Source organism: Nannospalax galili, unplaced genomic scaffold, assembly GCF_000622305.1.
Source record: "Nannospalax galili isolate Female #2095 unplaced genomic scaffold, S.galili_v1.0 scaffold429, whole genome shotgun sequence".
Lineage (NCBI taxonomy): Eukaryota > Metazoa > Chordata > Mammalia > Rodentia > Spalacidae > Nannospalax > Nannospalax galili.
The window spans coordinates 2,384,317-2,406,481 of NW_008360330.1; the positions used below are offsets into that span (position 1 = coordinate 2,384,317).

General features: G+C 36.4%; 1 protein-coding gene across 1 annotated transcript in view; it reads right to left on the reverse strand.

Annotated features, from left to right (window-relative positions):
- Cop1 (COP1 E3 ubiquitin ligase) overlaps window positions 1–22,165 on the reverse strand; it is a gene marked incomplete in the record, with an annotated part of 182,023 nt that overhangs the window by 64,369 nt on the left and 95,489 nt on the right. Inside the window, 3 exon segments of the mRNA XM_008826109.3 lie at window positions 1,268–1,349; window positions 1,658–1,766; window positions 3,893–4,036. Of these exon segments, the coding sequence (XP_008824331.1) occupies window positions 1,268–1,349; window positions 1,658–1,766; window positions 3,893–4,036 (335 nt within the window).

The following is a 22,165-nucleotide window of genomic DNA, read 5'->3' on the forward strand; positions in this document are numbered from 1 at the left end:
GAGAATAATTGAAAGAAGTTAAAACAAAGACTTAGAGATTTTTGTATACTTGTGTATGCAGTAACACTGTTCACTCAAACGGCGACTTATTTATTTAAAAAGGTAAGGGAAAAAAGCATAGCATGATGTGAAATAAAGGTTCCAATGCTTGAGCTACTCATATTTAGCCACCAGTCTGGAAGTTACACACGAGAGAGAGAGAGAGAGAGAGAGAGAGAGAGAGAGAGAGAGACAGAGAGAGAGAGACAGAGAGAGAGAGAGAGAGGAGAGAAAGGAGAAAATAAATTATACCGTGCTTTTCTAAAAAGTAATTTGTGAAGATTTATTTCATTTTTATTTGTGTGCATGTGTGTGGCTGTCTCTGTATGTGTAAGGATGCCCATGGAGGCCAAAAGAGTGTTGAACTTCTTAGAGTTGGAGTTATAGGTGGTTGTGAGTTGCCCAATGTGGGTGCTGGGAACCAAACTCTGGTCCTCTGGAAAAGGATCATGCACTGCTGAGCCACCTGTGTAACCCTTTAAGATTGTTCTTAAGGTAAGGTAATTTAAGGTTAAAAAAAAATCTGTATACACTGCATTATAAACCTAATGGTGACAAGAACTGTACTAAAAGAGTAATATAAACAGTAAAGATGGATTAAACAAGAAAATCAGAAAAGGTAAATTAAATTGGCAAAAGAAATATACAAAATTTGCCTTGAAATATTATAAACATCGTAAGGCTAGTATAATTCTGAATATAGAAATTTCTAAATAATTGAGGGAATAAAATTCACTAGATGGTACCTCTAGAAGATCTGGTTAAAAGATGACAGGAGGGGCTGGATAGACAGCTCAGCAGTTAAAAGTGTTCACTGCACATCTTTGGAGAAAAGTTCTGATCCTAGTACCCAAGATAACAAACCAGGTGTCCTCCTAATGCCAATAACTCCTGCTCTACAGGGATTTGATGTCCATTTCTGACCTCTGCACACCCACATGTGCATGTGTATATATATTCACAAAGACACATATGAACATGAAAATAATTAAACTAAATATTTTTTAAAATGCCAGCAAACTCAGATGACATTATGTGACACAAATCCAGAAAATATAATTAAGATGTAGTATATTAATGTTTCCTTGACTGATTTCTGGGCTCAGATCATTTTGAAATAATTATTAATCACAAAGGACTACCATGTGTTTCAACCAATACTTGTGCATCTGGCCCAAAAAGGAGGTAGGGGGAGTGGGAAGTACTGAGGATGAAATAGAAATAGTACCTTTTGCATCATCAGAACCTGAAGCCAAAAGTTTAGGATCCATCAAATTAAAGTCAACACTCCAACACCTTTTCTCATGCTCCTTGGTATAGAAGGAAAAAAAAAAAAAAGAAAAGATACCAATTTATTGCCATGGGGGTAGTAGAGCAGACTGCAAACAAAAGGCAAAGATACTCATGTAGAGCTTTACACTCAATAAATTAATACTTCTGTCAATTTATCTGATATACTCTTAAAAAAAAAGTATGAACAAATCCTTTAGAAAAGCATTTGGTACCACATAGTTATTATAGGTGTAAAATAACTAAATAGTGGTTTAAATGTTTTAATCATAAAGCACAGGAACATCAAATGTAATTGGTGTAAGATATAATAAGTACCCTTATTTACCTGATAGACCTTTGACCTTTGTCCTGTGAAGCCATCCCATAGTATAACAGTGCCTTCATAATCACTGCTGGCTAGCAGATTCTTATGGTAACTACTCCAACTGATACAGCTAAATGAAAGAAAAGTTAAAACTTACATGTAAGTAAGTAACAACGGGGCCTAATGAATTTTAAGGTGTTCAGAAAGATGAATACTCTTTAAAGTGCTTTACATCAATTCATAATCATTACTGATCACAGAACAGTCATACAGAGCTAGTAATACCTATTTTTTTTTATTGGTAGTAAATGGTCTAATACTGATGCTGCCCCTGGTCATCTTCGCTTTATGAGAAAAGCATGGCTATTAGTGAAGACGACAAAGGTCCATGTGGCTCAGAGAATGCTACAGCACAAGGGGAGAGAGGCTAAGATTGTTATGCCCTCTTTATTCGGCTGTACCAAATCATAAGTCAAATAGGTGAGTTTTAATTGGAGTTCTGTGCTTGTATTCAAAAAGTTTTGACCAATATAACTTATGATTCAAATTCCAGTTAAAAGCACCCAATAAAATTAAAATTTTAACAGTAATGATTTTAGCTACTCTTTAAAAGTTTATATCTAGCCAGGTGTGGTGGCACATGCCTTTAATCCCAGCACTCGGGGGGCAGAGGCAGGCAGTTCTGTGAGTTCAAGGCCAGCCTGGTCTACATAAGTGAGTTCCAGGACAGGTGGGGCTACAGGGAGACCCTGTCTCAAAGACCCACCCCCCCCAAAAAAAAGTTTATATCTAAACTCTAAGGTATTGAAGAGACACATACATATCTATATCTAAATGATGCATAGTAAAGTACATGTATATTAAGGAAGGAGGCACTGAGAAAGTAGTAACATCTAAGTACGCACTTTGCTCTCTACTTGGATTCACAGTAAAATTTAAGGTTATGGGGGCGATCATTTTTGCTTTTAAATATATTTGATTTTCTAATGGAAATTATACAAAACAGGTATATTTTGGACACAGACAGACCTGTGCTCTAATTCCAGATCTGCCATTTGATAGCTCTAGTTAACTTGTATACTTTTGGCCAACTCATATATGCTTAGGTGTTGGTCCTTTCAGCCCATAGGTTTTGGCCTTGAGCAGTTTTGGCTATTTCCTGTAATGTATCATAAAGTAATATATATATGTATTTTTACAAGTATCATGTCAGAGCAGGAAGTAGCATATTTAATCTCTATATTTCATCAAAGTCTGCTGAGTATATTACTGGAATATTTAAAAAGTACAATCTTACACAACATGCACTCTATTATGGCTCCATGCTATGAAGAGCACACAGTCTCTAGAATTAAACTCTCTCAATCTGAACTCTGGCTCCTCTATATATGAGCTAGATAATCTCAGTCAAGTTATTTACCTTTCCTGTTTCAGTGTCCTTGTGTGTTAAATGGGAGCAATAATGGCAACCATCTCATACAATTATTAAAGATAAAGCGCTTAAGAAAATCTCTGCCACATAAGAATCCAATAGATGCATGTTTTGTAGTATAGTCTCTACTTAAGAGATAAATGATAGAAGATTTTCAAGTATGAGTGCCACTGATAAATGGGTAGACTCATAAATTATCATAGTACAGCATTTTGTGGATGAATTAGAATTAGAAAACAAAAAGGAAAGTCTAATAAGTTTTTATTAGTTGACTGATTTCAAGTTGAAACTAGTACTCAGGTGCTCCTAAGAATACCTAGGGATGTGTTCTTCTTGGAAGGTAAGGAAAGGAGGGAGGGGGCAAAGAAACAAAAGGAAAAGGCCGAGTTTGGAATTCTCGGTATCAGTTCCTACATCTTAAACAGTATTTGAGATTTGAAAAGCAAATCTGCTATGAACTGTAACTCCTAATAAATGAATTTAAGTACTATTTCTTTAATGGAAAGCAAAATATTTGTGTGAGAAGAATTTTTTAAAACTAGAAATAATTGTATTTAGAGACATGTGCATGCTATGAGAATTATTTCTGATTTTCAGACACTATTCATAGGCAATAATAAATGCTAATCCCAACAGGGGGAAAGCAGGTAACATCTATAGGAAAATTATTAATCTGTTTTAAGTCAGTATGGTATCCTCTGTATGCACAATTATTAGATTCACTATGAATGAATAAGGAGTCCCATGAAGACTGAAATAACTTCATAAGCATCACATAGACTGCTATATACATACCCCACCATGACAAGAAAATAATATAATACCTGATTTTGGAATTGCAGGTCATTTCATTCTCAGGGTAATGAATATCCACTGCATCCTGGATGACTGTGCCATATTCATAGACTTTAATCTTCTTTGTAACCCCAGCAATTGCAAAATAGTCGCAATCCCGGTCAAATTCAATACTAATGAGGAAAAAAGCATAGACCTGATATGTGAGACTATATATCTAAACCTATACTATTATTGCAGCAACACTTCAGGGTTAGGTGTTTTCTTCTTATTTTCCTTTATGCCCCTAGTGGTAGGGCTTGAACTCTGGGCATATACACATGCTAGGCCAGCATTATACCAATGAGCTTTGCCCCTACCTGGTATTTTCTATTTTTAAAGAGATTCTGTTTGTAGAGATAAGACAGCGTTTTGAAATACCTTCAAATTGTGATAAACCACATGTACAGAATAAGCTACCAAGACATCAAATTATAAGTATTAGGGACCGGTATATATCTGTATCTGCGTAGCAATGTACTTTTGTTTCCAGGCACCTGGAATATTTTTCAGTTCAGATCTAATAACCACATCACAACTAATGAAGGATAATTTAACGATCTGAAATATTACAAATGTCAAAAGAAAATTACCAATTAATTTTATTCATAAATTCTTGTTATTTCTCTTCTTTTGGGGGCACTGAATATTAATGTAATAAATAAGTGTATAAGCAGAATTACTGAACTAATTGGGTGGTGACAATGGGATAGAATACACACACAAGTGGAGAAACTAAATTACCATTATTTTCCCCCAACTTTATCCCATTATTCTCAAAACAAATATCATCTCTCTGAATCACAAATCCCCAACACACATTCCTTATTCCACAAGCAGGGAACATCATAAGGATCCTCTCTCCTTTTACAATACATAGGGAATTCACTCCTCTCTTACTGACTTCTTTTAAATACAAATTTCAAAATAAGCTGCCTCAATGCAAAGCACAAGGTCTTGATGTCACTTTTGTAGAATTTAACTTGGAGCCTCAAAGCTGTTATTTTACAAGGTAGAAATCAAATTTGCCTAATGGAAGTAAAAATTGCAATGAATCACCATATGTATTACTTTTCAATATGAATTAAGTATTCTTCCTAGAGGTTTAGCTGTAAATCCCAGAGAATATTTAAGAATTCTGACTTACAAAACAAACCTCTTGTGGGCAAATAAAACTGTAAAGTGTAAAGCTTACAGACTTTAATCCTAACCAAAACTGTATGTCTTCTGAATCTCTGTATTCTTAGCACCAAATGAGTAGGTATGCTGCATATATCAGGCATCAATTAAATGCATATAAATGAACACCTACATTACATACTTTTGCAAATACACCTACATTATGTTGTGAGACTTAAAACCTAATAAAATTGTATGCCTTCTGTATCTCTGTATTCTTCCCACCAAATGAGTAGATATACTGCATATATCAGGCATCAATTGAATGCATATAAATGAACACCTACATCACATTTTTTTTGGGGGGGGGCTCTTTTTGAGACAGGGTCTCCCTGTAGCCCCAGCTGTCCTCGAACTCACTATGTAGACCAGGCTGGCCTTGAACTCACACAGATCTGCCTGCCTCTGCCTCCCAAGTGCTGGGAATAAAGGTGTGCGCCACCACACCCAGCCTCACATACTTTTACAAATACCTAACGTCTGTGAGCGAGTATGTGTGTATGCTGGGGATGCTAGGTAGATGATATATTTGATGGATTACCTGTCATAGTCTTTTCTGGAATAATTACTGCTTAGTTAATAATTTAGCAAGAAGCTTATCAAGCTAATGGTTATTAAGAAAGATAAATATTCATTACTTTTCTTAAAGACACATTAAATACTTTTCATTATTCCTTCAAATCTTTCATTAATTTTGTTAAGTTTTACAGGAATTTTCAGTTAAGTGTCACTGACTATAGCACAATGCATCAAATACTTCTTCCAATAAAAATGATTATGTACAAATGCAATAGATTTGTACAGTACTATTAATTGAACAGTTTCCTCAGCTACCATTTCCTAAGTTATGGATTCTAACAGCATAATTATACTAATGACAACTATTCATCTATCCCAACCAAAGGCATACAGCTTTATATCACAGAAGAAGTGGTATAGTATCTAGTAGATGACAGCAATTAGAACTGAAATCTGATCTTTAACAGAGCTTTAGGTATGCAATCTTTAAATACTTTACCTATAAACATGTATCACTAAGAAATCAACAATATTCTGATGTATGAGTAAAAGCATGCCATTAAGAACTGAGTCACTGGCAAACTACCAGTTTTTAAAATAGGAAGTTTAAACTCTAATCTATTAATAGTTTGAAAACATTATAGGAAAAGACTGACACAAAAGATCTAATATAATGACCCATATAAGCATTTGTTAACAACTTGTTATTCCAGACATAATTTCACCTTTTGCAACATAGGTAATTATTTGGCTACGTTAACTTATTCTTGGCCCCAATGTTGGAAAGTTAACTTTGTGTTTTTGCTTCAATGCTATGATTTTCTTCCATTTTGGTTATTTAAAAAAACTATTTTGGGGAATAGGACATGATGGTTTATGTGTTCCAGCACTCAGAGGCTGAGACAGGGGAATTCCAAGTTTGAAACCAGATATAGTGAGACCCTGTCACAAAAAATCCAACCCAAACCCAACCTGACCCAACCCAAATGAAAAAAAAAAAAAGACATCATATTGTGAATTAAAAAGAAGACTTAACATTGTATTTTTTATTTAGAGGTAATGATATCTTTTATTTTATAGTTTAAAAAGAAAATATCCCCCCACCCCAATTTGGTCTTTTTGAGACAGGGCCTCCCTGTAGCCTCAGCTGGCCTGGAGTTCAGCTGTACACCAGGCTGACCTTGAACTCACAGAGATCTGCCTGCCTCTACCTCCCAAGTGCTGGTATTAAAGGCATGCAACACCATGGCACACTTATAAAGATTTTAATAAAAATACTAATCAAACATAAAGAATCATGCTTCTAGTAAGGTTTTTCTCTAGAATCTATGACCTCTCCAGCCATTTGTATTTGACTTCTGTTTATAGTTCAGCACATAAGTTCCCTCCCATTGTGTGGGCCTTAAATTAACTAGAAAAAAACTAGAATATATTCCAAGAGAATGAAAACAAGATCAATAAGGAAGTCAATCCAAGAAATGAAAATAGAATTCAAGAAAGAATTCCCAGAGAAAATCCAAATAGAAATAATGTTAGAAATGAAAAACTCATTTAAGTCAAATAAAATTCTTAGAGGAAAGCCTCACCAATAAAATGGATCATGGAGAAAACAAAGAATCAGGACTGGAAGACAAGCCAGAGGGATTGGATCACTCAGTAAAGGTCAACAATAAATTAAAAAAACAAACAAACAAAAAAACAGTACATGGGAGAGCTCTGCGACACCATGAAAAGACCTAACTTTTAAATGGGAATACAATAAGAGTATCATAGCAAAGTCATAGAGAATACTTCCAATAAAACTGTAGAGGAAAATTTCCCAAACATAGAGATGCCCATTCAGATAAAAGAGGCCAATATAGCACCAAATAGACAGGGCCAAAAAAGAAATTTCCATTACATATTATAGTTAAATCAATAAAAGCACAGAAGAATATTAAAAGATGCAAGAAAGGTCAAATCACTTATAAAGACGATAATCAGAACAACATCTGATTATTCAACAGAAACTATGAAAGCAAGAGGGGGCCTGAAAAGAAGTATTCCAAGGCCTGAAACATCACAATTGTCAACCCATACTATTATAGCCAGCAAAACTACCTATAAAAACTAAAGGAAAAATAAAGTTTCCAGGACAAAAAAATAGATTAAAGGAATTTATCAACACTAAGGTACTGAAGAGAATATTCTCATCCAAATAAAAGGATAAATACACACTCATGGGGAATAAACAGTTTCAGAACAGTTAATGCAAAGAGATCTAAGAAAACCCAACAAAATATCGAATGACAGGAATTAAGACACATCTTTCAACAATAATTCTGAATGTTAACAATTTCAATTCCCCAATAAAGAGACACAGACCAACAGATTTCCTAAATGTGAAAACATACCCTGATGTAACTGCAGGAGCCAAGAAAATAGATGTAAATCATGGGGATAAACTGGAAGGAGGAGCTCCAGAGAGTGGGATAGTAAGTGATGAGTGTTATTAAGGGGGAAACGGGAAGAATTTAACTGGAGAGGGAGTAGGGAGAGAGAGATAGGGGATAAATAAAGCTTAGATGGTGTAACAAACCAGAAAGAAATATGTTAGTTCAAAGTCCTACTGAAAAAAATAAATAAATACATGTGTACATGTGTATACCTGAAGGCCACATAACAAAAACCACAGTGCCAGGCAGGAGAAACCTCCCTCTGAGTTGTTGGTCAGGGTAGTCTAAGAGATCCCCAAAATAACATAGGCAATAGCCACAGCTCTTGATTGTATCCCAGAATTTGAAGGTTAAGACCTTACTGCTGAAGACAGGACACACTTCAGACACAGAACTTGGAGCAACTGAGCTTGAAATGACCTGGAAGCCTCCTCCCTGAAGCCTGGCTCGCATGGTATCAGAGGATACTATACAAGCTGCCAAGGAAGAAAACCAATCAATGGTCCTACATAGCTGTGAAGCCTAATAAACAACGACTAGCCTGGCAAAGCACCACCATTGGTGCAGTAGTGGCACTTTTATCTTGTTGGTAATCAAGAGCTCTCTAATAGGAATTAAGGCCCACACAATGGGAGGGAATTTATGTGTTGAACTGTAAACAGAAGTCAAATACAAATGGCTGGAGAGGTCATAGATTCTAGAGAAAAACCTTTTGCCACATCCCTAGACCAACATAATTTCTTTTTTATTTTGTATATAGGAATGTATCACTTGCATGTGTACACCTGTGTTGTACAATGTCCGCAGAGGTCAGAAGGTGTTGGATCCCCTGGAACATGGCTGTTAGCCACCATATAGGTGTTGGAACCCAGGTCCTCTACAAGAGCAGTCAGTGCTCTTAACTGCAGAGTCATCTCTCCAGTCTAGGCCAACATAATTTCTTGTGTTATTCTAAATATGCACTATCCTTTACAGACAAGTGTATTTCTCACCCCTTATCAAAGAAGGTTCCTTTTGCAATAGATGGAGACTATTACAGAATTCTAGAGCTGGTCAAATGTAGAGAATAAGTGTCTGTGTGTGACACATCTAATCCTAAACGACACATCTTCACATCTTCAATGCAACCTCTACATTTAGAATGAATCTCTCCCTCCCTCCCTCCCTCTCTCTCTCTCTCTCTCTGTCTGTCTTTTTTTGAGAGACAAAAGGGTCTCCCTGAAGCCTCAGCTGACCTGGAACTATGTAGACCAGGCTGGCCCTGAATTCACAGAGATCTGCTTGCCTCTGCCTCCCAAACACTGGGATTAAAGGCCTGCACCACCACACCCAACATGAACGCATCTCTTAATTCTCTCCACAGAAGTTTCCTTATGTAGCAGATGGTGTTTAACAGAGAAACTCACAATTGGCCAATGTGCAGAAAACAAGAGGCTGCAGAGTGCTTATGCCTGAATAGGATACTTTCAAACCTCTGCCTCCTAAGACTCAGGGATCATTGTGGAAGAAGAGGTGGAAAGATTATAAAAACTAGAGGGGTGGATGACCACAAGGACACAGTCCTCCAGAGAGCTGGTCAGTTACTCAGATGATCTTATAGCAATGGTGACAGCATACACAAGTCCTACGCAAGCTCAAATCAGACAAAAATCCCAGCATAGAATAGACATGGGGAAGTTGGTAAGACATTTCAACATGACCTAAGGAACTTTCGGCAACTGATGGCTGCTGGGAGAGGAAAAACAGTGTCTTACAGGGATGGGACTCTTGGTGGGCCCAGTGGATGGACCCATACTGAAGGATATTTGGGGACAAAAATCATACGCTATAGGCCATATTATATGAGTTCAATAAATTGGTCAGGGGCAGTGAAGAGAGGTGTGGAATTGGGAGATCTAAATATCATCAAACTATACTGTATGAAAAATGAAAATTCAATTTAACTCTCTCACCCCCCAAAACAAACCAAAATATAACAATAAAAACACATTAGAGACTATTGCCATTGTTCTTGGTTACTCTTTAAAACTTGATGGTAAGGCCCTACCGAGGAAGACATACCATATTTGAAGTCATAGGACAGGAAGAAAACAATCTGGAACAGATTTGGAAGCTTTGGTTAGTTTTCATAGTGCTGGAGGTTCTATGCACGATACCAGAAGAGAAAAATAATCATTAGCCTAACCCAGATGTGAAACCTGTGAGCTATAATAACAACTGGTCTAAAGAGATACACCCACCAGTACAGTAGTGACACAAAAGTTATGGGAGTAATCAATCACTTTCTGATTGGATTTAAAGACAGAACTCATGCCTGGTACTGTTAACTGGGCCAAAAACCCATGGCTAGCTAGGTTATAAGCCCTAGAACACAATACTATTATTTTGCAAAATGAACATAGCAATAAACTGCCCCCAAGTTCTTTTTTTAAAATTTTATTATTTTTATTTTATGTGTATGCATGTATTTCCTGCATGTAGGTAAGTGCACCCATGGCATGCAATGCCCATGGAGGTCAGAAGAGGCTGTCGGATCTCCTGGGTCTGGAGTTATGGATAGTTGTGAGTTGCCATGTGGGTGCTGGGAATCGAACCCAGGTCTTCTGTAAGAACAACTAAACTCTCATCAGAGAAGTTTTCTTTTGGAGTAGATGGCAATTAATACAGAGACCCGCAACTGGTTAATGTGCAGAGTATAAGAGACTGTTGAGTGCTCAGCTATCAAATATACCTCCTTCTCCAAGCAATCAACAACCATCAAAGACCGGACATTTTAGGAAAACAGTATTTGCCAGACATAACAGCATCATTGTGTACATGTCCTCACAGCAGCTATGACTACATGCATAAGATCAAGCCAGCCCAAATACCAGCACAGATGGGGGGAGTCCATGAAGCCCCACCTCAAGTGAAGCCATTAATGACTGATGGCTGATATGGGAGGAAGAGTCAGATTTCTTTGGGGATACAACCCTTGAAAGGCTTCCTAGGCTCCCACAGATGGTCCTACACCCATGCACAACGCTAAGAGGACTTAGCGGTCTTTTTTTTTTTTTTTTTTGATCATTGAGAGCACAAAGCATTAACATTTAATATTGATGAACTGCACAGGCATTACATGGAGCTTCTCTAAACTGATCTCAAAACCAAAAGCTGTAAAAACAAAAAAAAGTGGTAGATTTTACTAAGAGCAGCATTCAAATTTCTATTCAGAAAAAGATGACAAAAATAGTGAGGGGCAAATTTTCCAACACATTTGATAAAAGAATAGTCATGCTAAAATGGTGCATGCAAACCAATGAGATGGTAGAAGAATGGACAAATACAAAAAGGCAGTTCATTAAAGATGACAAGGGACTTAGTGGTTTTAAAAAGAAAAGAGAACACTGAAGTTGGGAGGGAAAAGTGGAGAGGGGGATAAAATGAGGGATGTAATGGGGGTGGATTTGACCAAAACACACGTACATGTGAGGTCTCAAACAATAAAAAGAAATTTCAATTTTGTATCATTTGTTTTTAATTTCAAAAAAACAATTTTCCTTTGAAAAATATTATTGCTGAGGACTTATTTAAAACATGGAACTAAAATGCACTTTTATTTTACATCCTGTAATTTTCAGCTGGAATTGATTTGGACAGTTGAAACATATATTACACTGTAAGAAACTGGCCATATTCTTCATCGAAAGGGCCATAAGTAAAGTAATTAAGCAGCAAGGCAACAGACCACAAAGCAGAGCTGATTAATGCATCTTTCCAGGATAATGTGGCATAAGCAATGCAAAGCTGTCAATGTGCCTAAGCAGTGAATTGACAGTAATCCCAGTCACATCTCTCTGCAATTATAAAACAAGTATTAATAAACACAGTAGATTAATGCCCCTGAACACTAGAACCCAATTTATCATAAGAAAATATAAAGTAAGAACAGTTGCTAAAAATCTCTTCCACGGTATTGTGTGTGCCTCAAGAATTAGAGGTAGCAATAATTTCAAAGAAACAGATTACAGACTTAGAAAGTGATCATAATGAAAAAGACACTACCAACAGGCAAATCAATTAAAACTGGTGTCATTCAATGAACTCTCTCTCCCAAAGCAATAAATGCTAATAAACATAGCTCCTATAATACAGACATTACTATGTGTCAGGATTGTTTTAAACACTATACATAAATTGAACTTTAAATCTCTACTACATAGATGTTAAGTCATTTGTTCAATGCCTTATCAAATAATTAAAATTCAAGATTCCAGTTTCAGTCTGTCTCTCAATCATTCTTCTCTAATCTATTAAGTATATTTTTAAGTATTTATTTATTTGTGTGTGCTTGCTTTTCTGTATGTGCACCACATGAATGCCAAGGTCTGCAGAGGCTAGAGAAGGGAGCTGAATTCTCTGGAACTAGAGTAACAGGTATCTGTGAGCTGCCCAATGTTTTGTTTTGATAACAAAATCTGGGTCCTCTACAAGAGCAACAAGTACTTTTAATAGTTGAGTCATTTCTTCAGCTCTTCTAATCCATTGTAAAGAAAAAATTAGAATAAAATTCCAAAACCAAATTTACTGACATTATCATTCACTACTGTATAAAATCCAAATTTTATTATTGTAAAGATCCTTTACAATGTAGCTTGGATGGTGTTATTTTAAATATTATTTATTGGGCTTAAGAGATGCCTCAGAGGTAAAGAGCATTAGCTGCTCTTGCGGAGGACCCAGGTTCGGTTCCCAGCTCCCACACAGTGGCAGCTAACAACCATCAACAACTCCAGTTTCAGAGGATCTGACAACCCCTTCTGACCTCTGTGGGCACCGTATGACATGGGTGCACTTATATACATTCAGGCAATATGCTCATACATATAAAATAAAAATAATAAAAATAATAAATATTTTAAATATTATTTATTAACAAAATGCAGGCAGGCAATAGCTTGAATATATTACAAAAAAAAAGTAAGCCTTCCTCTCAATCTTGCCGTAAGTTGCCAGTAAAAAACATGTAAGTTGCTGGGCATGGTGGTGCACACCTTTAATCCCAGTACTAGGGAGGCAGAGATCTGTGAGTTCAAGGCTTCAAGGCCACCCTGGTCTACATAGTGAGTTCCAGGACAGCTGGGGCTACAGAGAAACTCTATCTCAAAAAGACCAAAAAACCCCGCAAAAAACCCATGTAAATAACCATCTGAGCATAGAAATAAACTGTACTTAACATACAAAGAGACACTACTCTAGCATTTCTAATACTGACCAGTTTCAACTTACTATACATTGGTTTAAGGATTTGATTATTCCATTATATTGTTTAATACAAGGATGCCTACTATGGAGCTAAAAAATTATTCCAAATACAAATTTGCTGGGTGAATGACCTATACACTGTTATAATTAAGAACTTCAAGTATATTGCCCTACTTCCACTGAGAATGTGGCATCTTAACAGACCCCCTATGTAAGAACTTGGAGCTAGCTCCATCACCCCACCTCAAGAACATGTCATCACATTTTATCAGAACCCGTATGACATTTAGAGACCTCAATTATTGGAATTCAAATACATATCAACCTAAGAATGTGGCAACATATTGAGAGCTTAGGCTGTGGAAGTTTTGCTGTCAGCTGTTTCCACAAATAATGACAGCTCAGGTGGTAGCAGGATTTGGAGCTTTAAAACCTCACCTGCCAAACCAGGTACCCTTCTCTAGCTTAAAGGGGACTGACACTGAGTCATGGATCTTTGCTGATATGACCAAGCCAGTTTGTTCTAACTCAGAGTCTACCTCAGTCTTTAATTAGACTTCATTTTCTACAAAAGCCTGCTTCCATTTTAACTGAGCAATGAGACTTACAATTTTGAAAATCATTCTCTATGTGGTCAATGTAGTTCATCTATTTATAGTGCATTCCCTATGAAATCTATTCAGAGATTCTCCTTCTCTCTAAGCATTATGGACCTAAGGAAAATAATTTTCTTTTATGTGTTAATAAGTCCTATGATTCATGAAATCTTAATTTCATCATCATCTTTTTATTTATTTATTTATTTGATCTTTTTGAAACAGGGTTTCCCTGTAGTCCCAGCTAGCCTGGAACTCACTATATAGACCAGGCTGGTCTTGAACTCACAGATCTGCCTGACTCTGCCTTCTGAGCACTGGGATTAAAGACATGCACCACCACACCGGTTAATCATCTTATTTAAAATATCCAGAACTTATACCTATGCATTTCCCTAATAAAATTTACATTACTATCTTAAAATACTTTTGTTGTTTTAACTACATCAAAGTTGAGACACTATAATTGCTATTAAATGTTTAGAGAGACTGTAGTATCTATTCATTTAATTTCAGCAAAGTGTTGATGCTCTAATAAAACTTGATTTTATGAGGGCCTAAGCATGTAGTTTGATTGGTAGAGTGTCTGCCTAGCATGCATAAAGTCCTGGATTGCATCCCCAGCACTGCATAAAAAATGCTGTGTGGCATACACCTTCATTCTCAGCATTTAGAAGTGGAGGCATGAAAATTGGAAGTTTAAAGTCATCCTTGGTAACATAACAAGTTCGAGGACAGCTGGACTTCATGAGACCCTATCTCATAAGCAACATAACAACCCCCCCCCGCAAACTTTAAGAAAACCAGAATTTGAATTTCATATAATTCTCACACTAAATAGTAACATTTATCTTGCTGTTTTTAATATTTTCAAATGAAAAACTATTTTTGTTTGTGGGCTATCCAAAATCAGGCAATGGGCTGAAATATTTTGTGTTTGCTGACCGTTACAGTGATTTAATGTACATTCTTATTTCATTGCATAGGTCCTAAATTGAAACCCCATCTTAAAGTCTCCGTATATTTTTATCTCATTATTTTATCAGCTGTTCATTTTGTTTTTAGTTCCACAGAGCTAAAAATCTTGCTTTAAAACAATTACTTTCTATAACACTTTGCCATTCCCTCTGGCTATCAGCTAGAAGACCATCCTGAAACATTACTGTGAATGTCAAGTGCTTACAGTATGATAGAATGCCTTTTTCCTCAAGGCAATTAAAATTCAAAACACATCTTGAAGCCCTGAGAGATCAATATACTGATAATAAACTTCAATTAATTTAAGTTTACAAGAAATCATAATCCCTTTTTACTTAAATCAAGTTAGTGACAAACTCCTCACCACTAAACTACCTCTTCTAGGCACAATAAGATGTTATCCTGTGGCAGATGGTGCATATGAGATCTTTGTTAAAAATGACAGTAACTTCTGCAATCAAAGATTAATAAAATCATCAAGTAGAGAAGAAAAAAAAGCCAGAATATACTCTCCTCCAAACTATTATGACTTTCTGTTCTATCTGAAGTGTGTATTTAGTAAGATTGGAATTTAACAAATTATGCAAGCAAAAAATTCAACTCTACATTTTTGAAATTGAAGTAGAAAACATTTCAAGTATGTCCTCCAGTAGTGTTTTTAAAGTAATCAAAGGCATCACAATATTAAATATGAATGTTACTGCTATAATGCCTCATGTAAAATATGATATATTTTGATATGATACACACCAAAGTATGATATAAAGAAACTATTTCAAGCAATTGATGACTATCTAATCTGAAGCAAACATTTATATCTAGAAAAATATTCCTTCATGAATATTTCAAATTGTATTCCTAAAATATTAAGTTAATTTGGTAGATGTAACAAATCATAAACTGAGCTGGGGACACAGACTAGTCTGTAAAGTGCCTGCTGTGCAAGCATGAGGCCCCGAGTTTGATCCCCAGCATCCATGCAAGAACTTGTTATCTAAGCATTGGGGAGGGTGGACTCAGTGGCCAGACAAACTGGCCTATTAGGTAAGAAGCAGGCTAATGAGATTCAGTCTCAAAATAACAAGGAAGATGATACCTCCCAAGGAATGACACCTGAGGTTGTCCTCTGACCTCCACATTAATGAACATACATGTACACACATGGACACAAATCCACATATGCATACATACACACAAAGAAAAAAAAAATCCAACCAGAAATCCATCTATTTCCTATTAGAAGTAGATAACACACTAAAGAAAAGAGGAAAAAATTAGATGAGTCCATGTATGTAGCTGAAGGCTATATAAAAATAAACAGTTTTAGACAGGAGAAACCAACGCAAAGTTGTTGGCCAGGGTAGTAGAAGGGAATCCCACAATTACACAGGTTATTGCTGAACACAGGACATACTTCAGACACAGGACTTGGAGCAATGTAGTTGGAAGTGACCTGGAAGTTACCTCCCTGGAAGGATAGCTCTCATAGTTTTGGAGGACACTATGCAAGCTGCTAAGGGAGAGAATATCGATCAATGTTCCAACCAAAGCTTTAAGGCCTAATAACCACAATGACCAGCACAGCAAACTATATTGGGGCGGTAGTGGCAATTTTATCTTGGGGGTAATCAACAGCTACTTAATTGAGTTAATGTCCATTCAATGGGAGGAAACTCATGTGTGGTACTGTAAACATAGCCAAACACACATGGAGAGGTCATAGGTCTTAGAGAAAACCCTAAGGCTGTCATATCCTTAGACAAATGTAATTTCTTATTGCATGCTAAATATATATCTTTTATTTACAAACAAGTATGCCAGTCACCACTCAACAAAGAAGTTTCTTTTGCAATAGACAGATATTACAGAGTTCCACAACTGGTTACACACAGAGATTAAGTGCCTGTGAGATGCCCAACCCTAAATGACACATCTACAATTGAACCTCTACACCTAAAGTTCATAGAGCATAGTGGTACAAGAGGTAGAGAGAACCATTGGCAGCTGATTACTGCTGGGTGAGGTAGAGTTATCATCTTTAAGAGACTGACTCTAGATAGGCTGAATAGACTCCAGTAGATGAACTTGCACTGAGGGACTTCTGGGTCCACTAACTTGACTAGATAGGTCTTAATATAAATGACAGAATGCATGAAATCTGGTGGGGAGGGTCATGGGAGGGTGCAGATGGGAGAGGGATATAAAGGTGACAAAGATGTTTTGTATGAAATACACAAAAATTCAATAAATAATACACAAAAAAGGAAAGAAGAGAAAAAGACAATTATCAGCTATGTCCCTTTACAATCAATAGGAGGAAACCATTTAAAAATAGCTCTTTTTCTAAAACTTACATGGAAATGCAGAAATCCTACTGAAAAGCCAATATAACAAAAAAAACCAATACTCATAAACTGTAGAATATTTACAAATATCATTCTTTATGGTTCAATTCATAAGAAACTGCAAAATAGCCAAATTACTGTGCAGTGTCAGAAAGCAGACCGCTAACTGAATGGTACAGAGTTTGGAGGTGGGATGATTTCTGAAGATATCCAATTTGTGTTCTATGTTATTATTGCCCCTTTCTTTTTTGATGGTGCTGGGGGTTGGGGTGGGGGGAAGAATCTAATTCAGGATGTCATACATACTGGACAATATACTGCACTTTAAAAATTATGCAAATCTATAAACTATTCACTCTCAAGCATCTATCAAAGCTCAGTATTTTTAAAAAGACATATGGAGTTTAATTTTTTAAAATATTCATTTGTGGTGTGTGTGTGTGTGGGGTGGGTACACGTGTGCTATGGTGTGCACATGGATATCAGGGAACAACTTCCAGGAGTTAGCTCTTTCATTACGCTGTGGGGGTTCCAATAAATGAACTCAGATGGTCAGGATCGCAGGAAGTGTCTTTATGTACTGAGCCATCTAGCCAGCCCAGCAGAGAATTTCATAACTTTAGAGATTATCAACAAAATCATAGTAATGAAGAAGGAAAGAAGCAACAGGCAAGAAGAGTGACAATAAGTTCAAATGAAAAATCACTGGTAATAAAAAAGCAGCACCGTTTCAAGATTAATAAGATAGAGCTAAGTCACCAACCATACAGCAAGCGTTTGTCCTGCCAATTTTACTTGTCAAGTAATGTGAAAAGGACACAAACGGGAAACTTATCTACTAAATAAACCAGAATGTTTGTAACGTATGCAAAATGGGTCTCAGGTATCCTACAACTGATGATGTGGGACCTACCACATGAGAGAATGACAGATTATTGTTAATACAGGGTGTAAGGATATTGAAATCTGAATTTCCTAAGATTTTCATGTCATTACTATATGTCATACATTATTATAGATATATACTATTCTCTCAATTTTTTTCTCCATCAATTTGAAAACTCAGGCCGGAGAGATGGTCTGGCAGTTAACAGACTGGCTGGTTTTGCAAAGGACTAGGGTTCAGTTCCTAGCACCAATATGGTAGCAAACAACTATTCTTAAATTCGGTTCCAGGGGGATCCAACAACCTTTCACGGCCTCTGTGAGCATGCACGCACATGGTGCACTTACATACATGCACACAGGCAAAACACTCATATATATAATATAAAATAAAAACTAATCAATAAATAAAAATATGAAAACCTTGCCGGGCGTGGTGGTGCATGCCTTTAATCCCAGCACTTGGGAGGCAGAAACAGGCAGATCTTTGTGAGTTCAAGGCCAGCCTGGTCTACATAGTGAGTTCCAGGACAGCTGGGGCTACAGGCAGACCCTATCTCAAAAAGACAAAAACAAAAACAAAAACCATCCTTAGCTTACAAACCACTCAAAACTAGGTGATGGGTGAAAACTGGCCTATGAGACATAGGTGCTGATTCCTGTAGTAGGTAAAATACTTTGTTTATTCAAATGTTTCATTTATATAAATAAAAGTAAAGCAATGCAAAATATGAAAGCTAACAATTCTCAATGATTTAACAGCTATTACAAAGAAACACAAATATTCTTCCTATTTCATTTGCTTTAACAGGTATGATTTTAAAAGTTCTTTGCTAATGTATAAAACATCATTTTGGGAACTTGTATATTGGACTAAGACACAGTAAATGATAAAAAAATTAGTTATTTTTTATTTATTATTTTAATGTGTATAAAAGCATTTTCTGCATGTGTATAAGTGCACCCGTGTCATGCATTGCCCATGAGGTCAGAAAAGGGTATTAGATCCCCGAACTGGAGTTAATGGACAGTTGTTAGCCATCATGTAAGTGCTGGGAATCGAACCCAGGTCTTTTGCAAGAGCAGCCAGTGCTCTTTACCACTAAACCATCTCTCCAGTCCCCATAGTTAAGTACATTTTAAAAATTTTATTTTATTTTGGCGGTGCTGAGACTCCAACTCACAGCCTCCTCTCATGCTAGGTAGGTACTCTACCACTGAGCTATGTACAACTCTCTCTCTAGAACTAACTCTTAAAGCCCCAAATGTAATTTGTGAAATGTGATACTTAAAAATTACATTTCTTTGCATAGAATGAATATAGTACGTGAACCTTACCAACATCAGTTACACCTTTTGTGTTGTACCTCAGTCTATTGTCAAAGCACTTAATCTCACATTCACTGAACACATACTCCTTTACTTTTTGAGCTCCTATTTGCAACTTTATTGTTTATTTTCTTCTGTTGAGCTGACAACTATCATTTCTTACAGGAATTGTATGCAAAATAAGTTAACAGGCCTGACCAAAGCCAGTAGATGAGGCTTAGTTTTTAATATAGTGGTGAATGTTTTATCCTAAATTATTTTTATTATTCATGGAAACCTTGATTACTGACTGTATTTCAGTCAAAAGGGATCGCCAAAGATTAAACTTCACCCCAAAATGTTTAATGGAAGTTTTAAATGTCTCAACATGTGTAACAGAAGCTTCATATGGGCAAATTATCAAACTTGAAGTAAATGATGAATTGAAGCTCTTCTTATCAAATAAGTTATATTACAAAACACTTGCTACTTAAATTTTATGTACACCAACATCACATTTTTAACTTGCAGGTGAAGGAACAAAAATATGCTACATTGAAATATGTCCTTTAGTTACAGGATTACTTTGAGCTGAAGGCAATGGAAAAAGAAAGGGAAGATGAGCTCTCTGCCCACTCATTCTGTGAAAGCAGGTCAAAACTTCTTTTTAAGGTGTCTCCACAACCACTTCCCATACTAGAAAGAGTAAGAACTTTTTCACCAGACAAGGAAAAGCCTACACAAACTTTACCAACAAACAGTAATTCTTTATCTACCTATATACTTGCCTTTCCCTAATTTGCCGCCCCAGGAGATCAAAGTGTCCCTTTATTGGTCTTGTCACTTCTCTGTAAATTTATGGTACCTTGTCTCAAGGTATCAAAGCCTAAAAGTATACCTTTTTTTCCCTCCTTGTTTATGATTCACCTCCGTGTTATGTAAAACTTTTAAAGTCAAATAAATATGTAGGCTTTTCTCCTATCATTTTGTTGTCATTTCACAGATCCAGTCACTGAACCTATGAGGATGCAGGAAAAATTTTCCACCGTTGAAGAATTAATTCCTATTAAACTCACATTAAAGATAAAATGGACAGAGATTCAAGTGAACAGTATAAGAACATTTAAGTATGCATTTATTCAACTTTTAAGTATTTCAAAACTTTACTCACAATCTTTCAAAATGTTTCTTATAGCAGAGTAAGAACAGGTTTCTTCTAAAGGACTCAGCTTTGGAGATAAATCATCAGTATAAAATGCCAATATTATATACACTAAAGAGCTCTGTTGTGGAACACTATCCTCCCAACAGCTGTGATTATTTTCAGAATACTTGTGGATGAGACTTAGTCCATTAGCATTCCATCAGGAGTAGAAGATACTCTGCCCTTCCAAGAAGATATACAGGCAGTTAACAGTTGCAGAGTTCACAAGACTCTGGTCCTCCACATAACCCTCATAAGGAGTTAGTGGTTGCTAGGAGAGACATTTTCTTCAGTGGTGTACTCTCCTAAGCAGCCCATGAACCTGTGAGTAACCCCTTACCCATGCTTCTGTTAGCATCCCAATTAAACTCAGTGGTTCACCAAACTAGACTTCAATGGACTCATCTTTGATGGTGTCCAATGTGAGGTTAACAGAAGTCTGTTCTATTCCCAAGAGAAAAAGTGCATATAGCAAGCACAATTTAAAATTTCATCATGAAATTCCTTATTCTAAAAACAACTAAACAATCTTTAAAGAGAAAAGATAGTTACATGTGTGACTGACCCCCTCTGCTCTGGGAATAGGTGGTTACTAGCTGGTTTCTCAACCCAACTCAGTTAAGGGTAGAAGGAATCACTTCCCAGATAAACATATAATCCATTGACAGAGGAAGCTCTGAAAACCAAAAAGTTCTTCCTATTTTCTTAGAACACCGAACACCAAGAAAGCAACCCAAATAAAGTGAGATACAGACATAAACAGAGTTCTCAGAAGAAACACAACTGCCTAAGTATTTTAAAGAAGTATTTACCATTCTTGGCTGTCAGGGAAATACAAATTAAAGATACTCTGAGATTTCATCTTACCTTACTCAGAATGTCTAAGATTAAGAAAATCAGAGACAACAAACACCGGTGAGGACAACTGGCGTGGCTCCTAGAAAACTAGAAATAGACCTACCATATGACCCAGCTATATCACTCCTAGGCATATAAACAAAGGACTCTATTTCCTAGTACACAGACACTGCTCATCCATGTTCACAATAGCAAGGCCAAGGAAAGAGTCTAGATGTCTATTAACTGATAAATGAATGGTGAAAATGTGGTACCTATATACACTGGAATTCTATTTAGCTGAAAAAAAAAAAAAAAAAAAACATTTCCAGGTAAATAGAGGTAGGAAAACATTATACTGAATGAGGTCACCCAGACTCATAAGACAAAGGTTTTATTTTTTTACTTGTATGTGGATCTTAGTGTACAATTTTTAATTTACATGTTTTAATTTGGAGTACTTGTAGAATCCAGGAAACTAAAAATGAACCATTAGTGGAAGGGGGAAGAAAAATATTAAAGGAGGGGAGACAAATAGTAAAACATGAATGATATGAAGGGGAGAAGGAGGACTATATTGCAGAGGGAAGTTTAGGTGGGGAGAGGAATGGGAGGGTAGGGTAGAAGAGAGGTTCAGGAGAGGATAGCCAACTCTAAACATGTTTGTGAAAGTCATATGGAAATCTATTTTATAAGCTTCATACACACACACACACACACACACACACATATT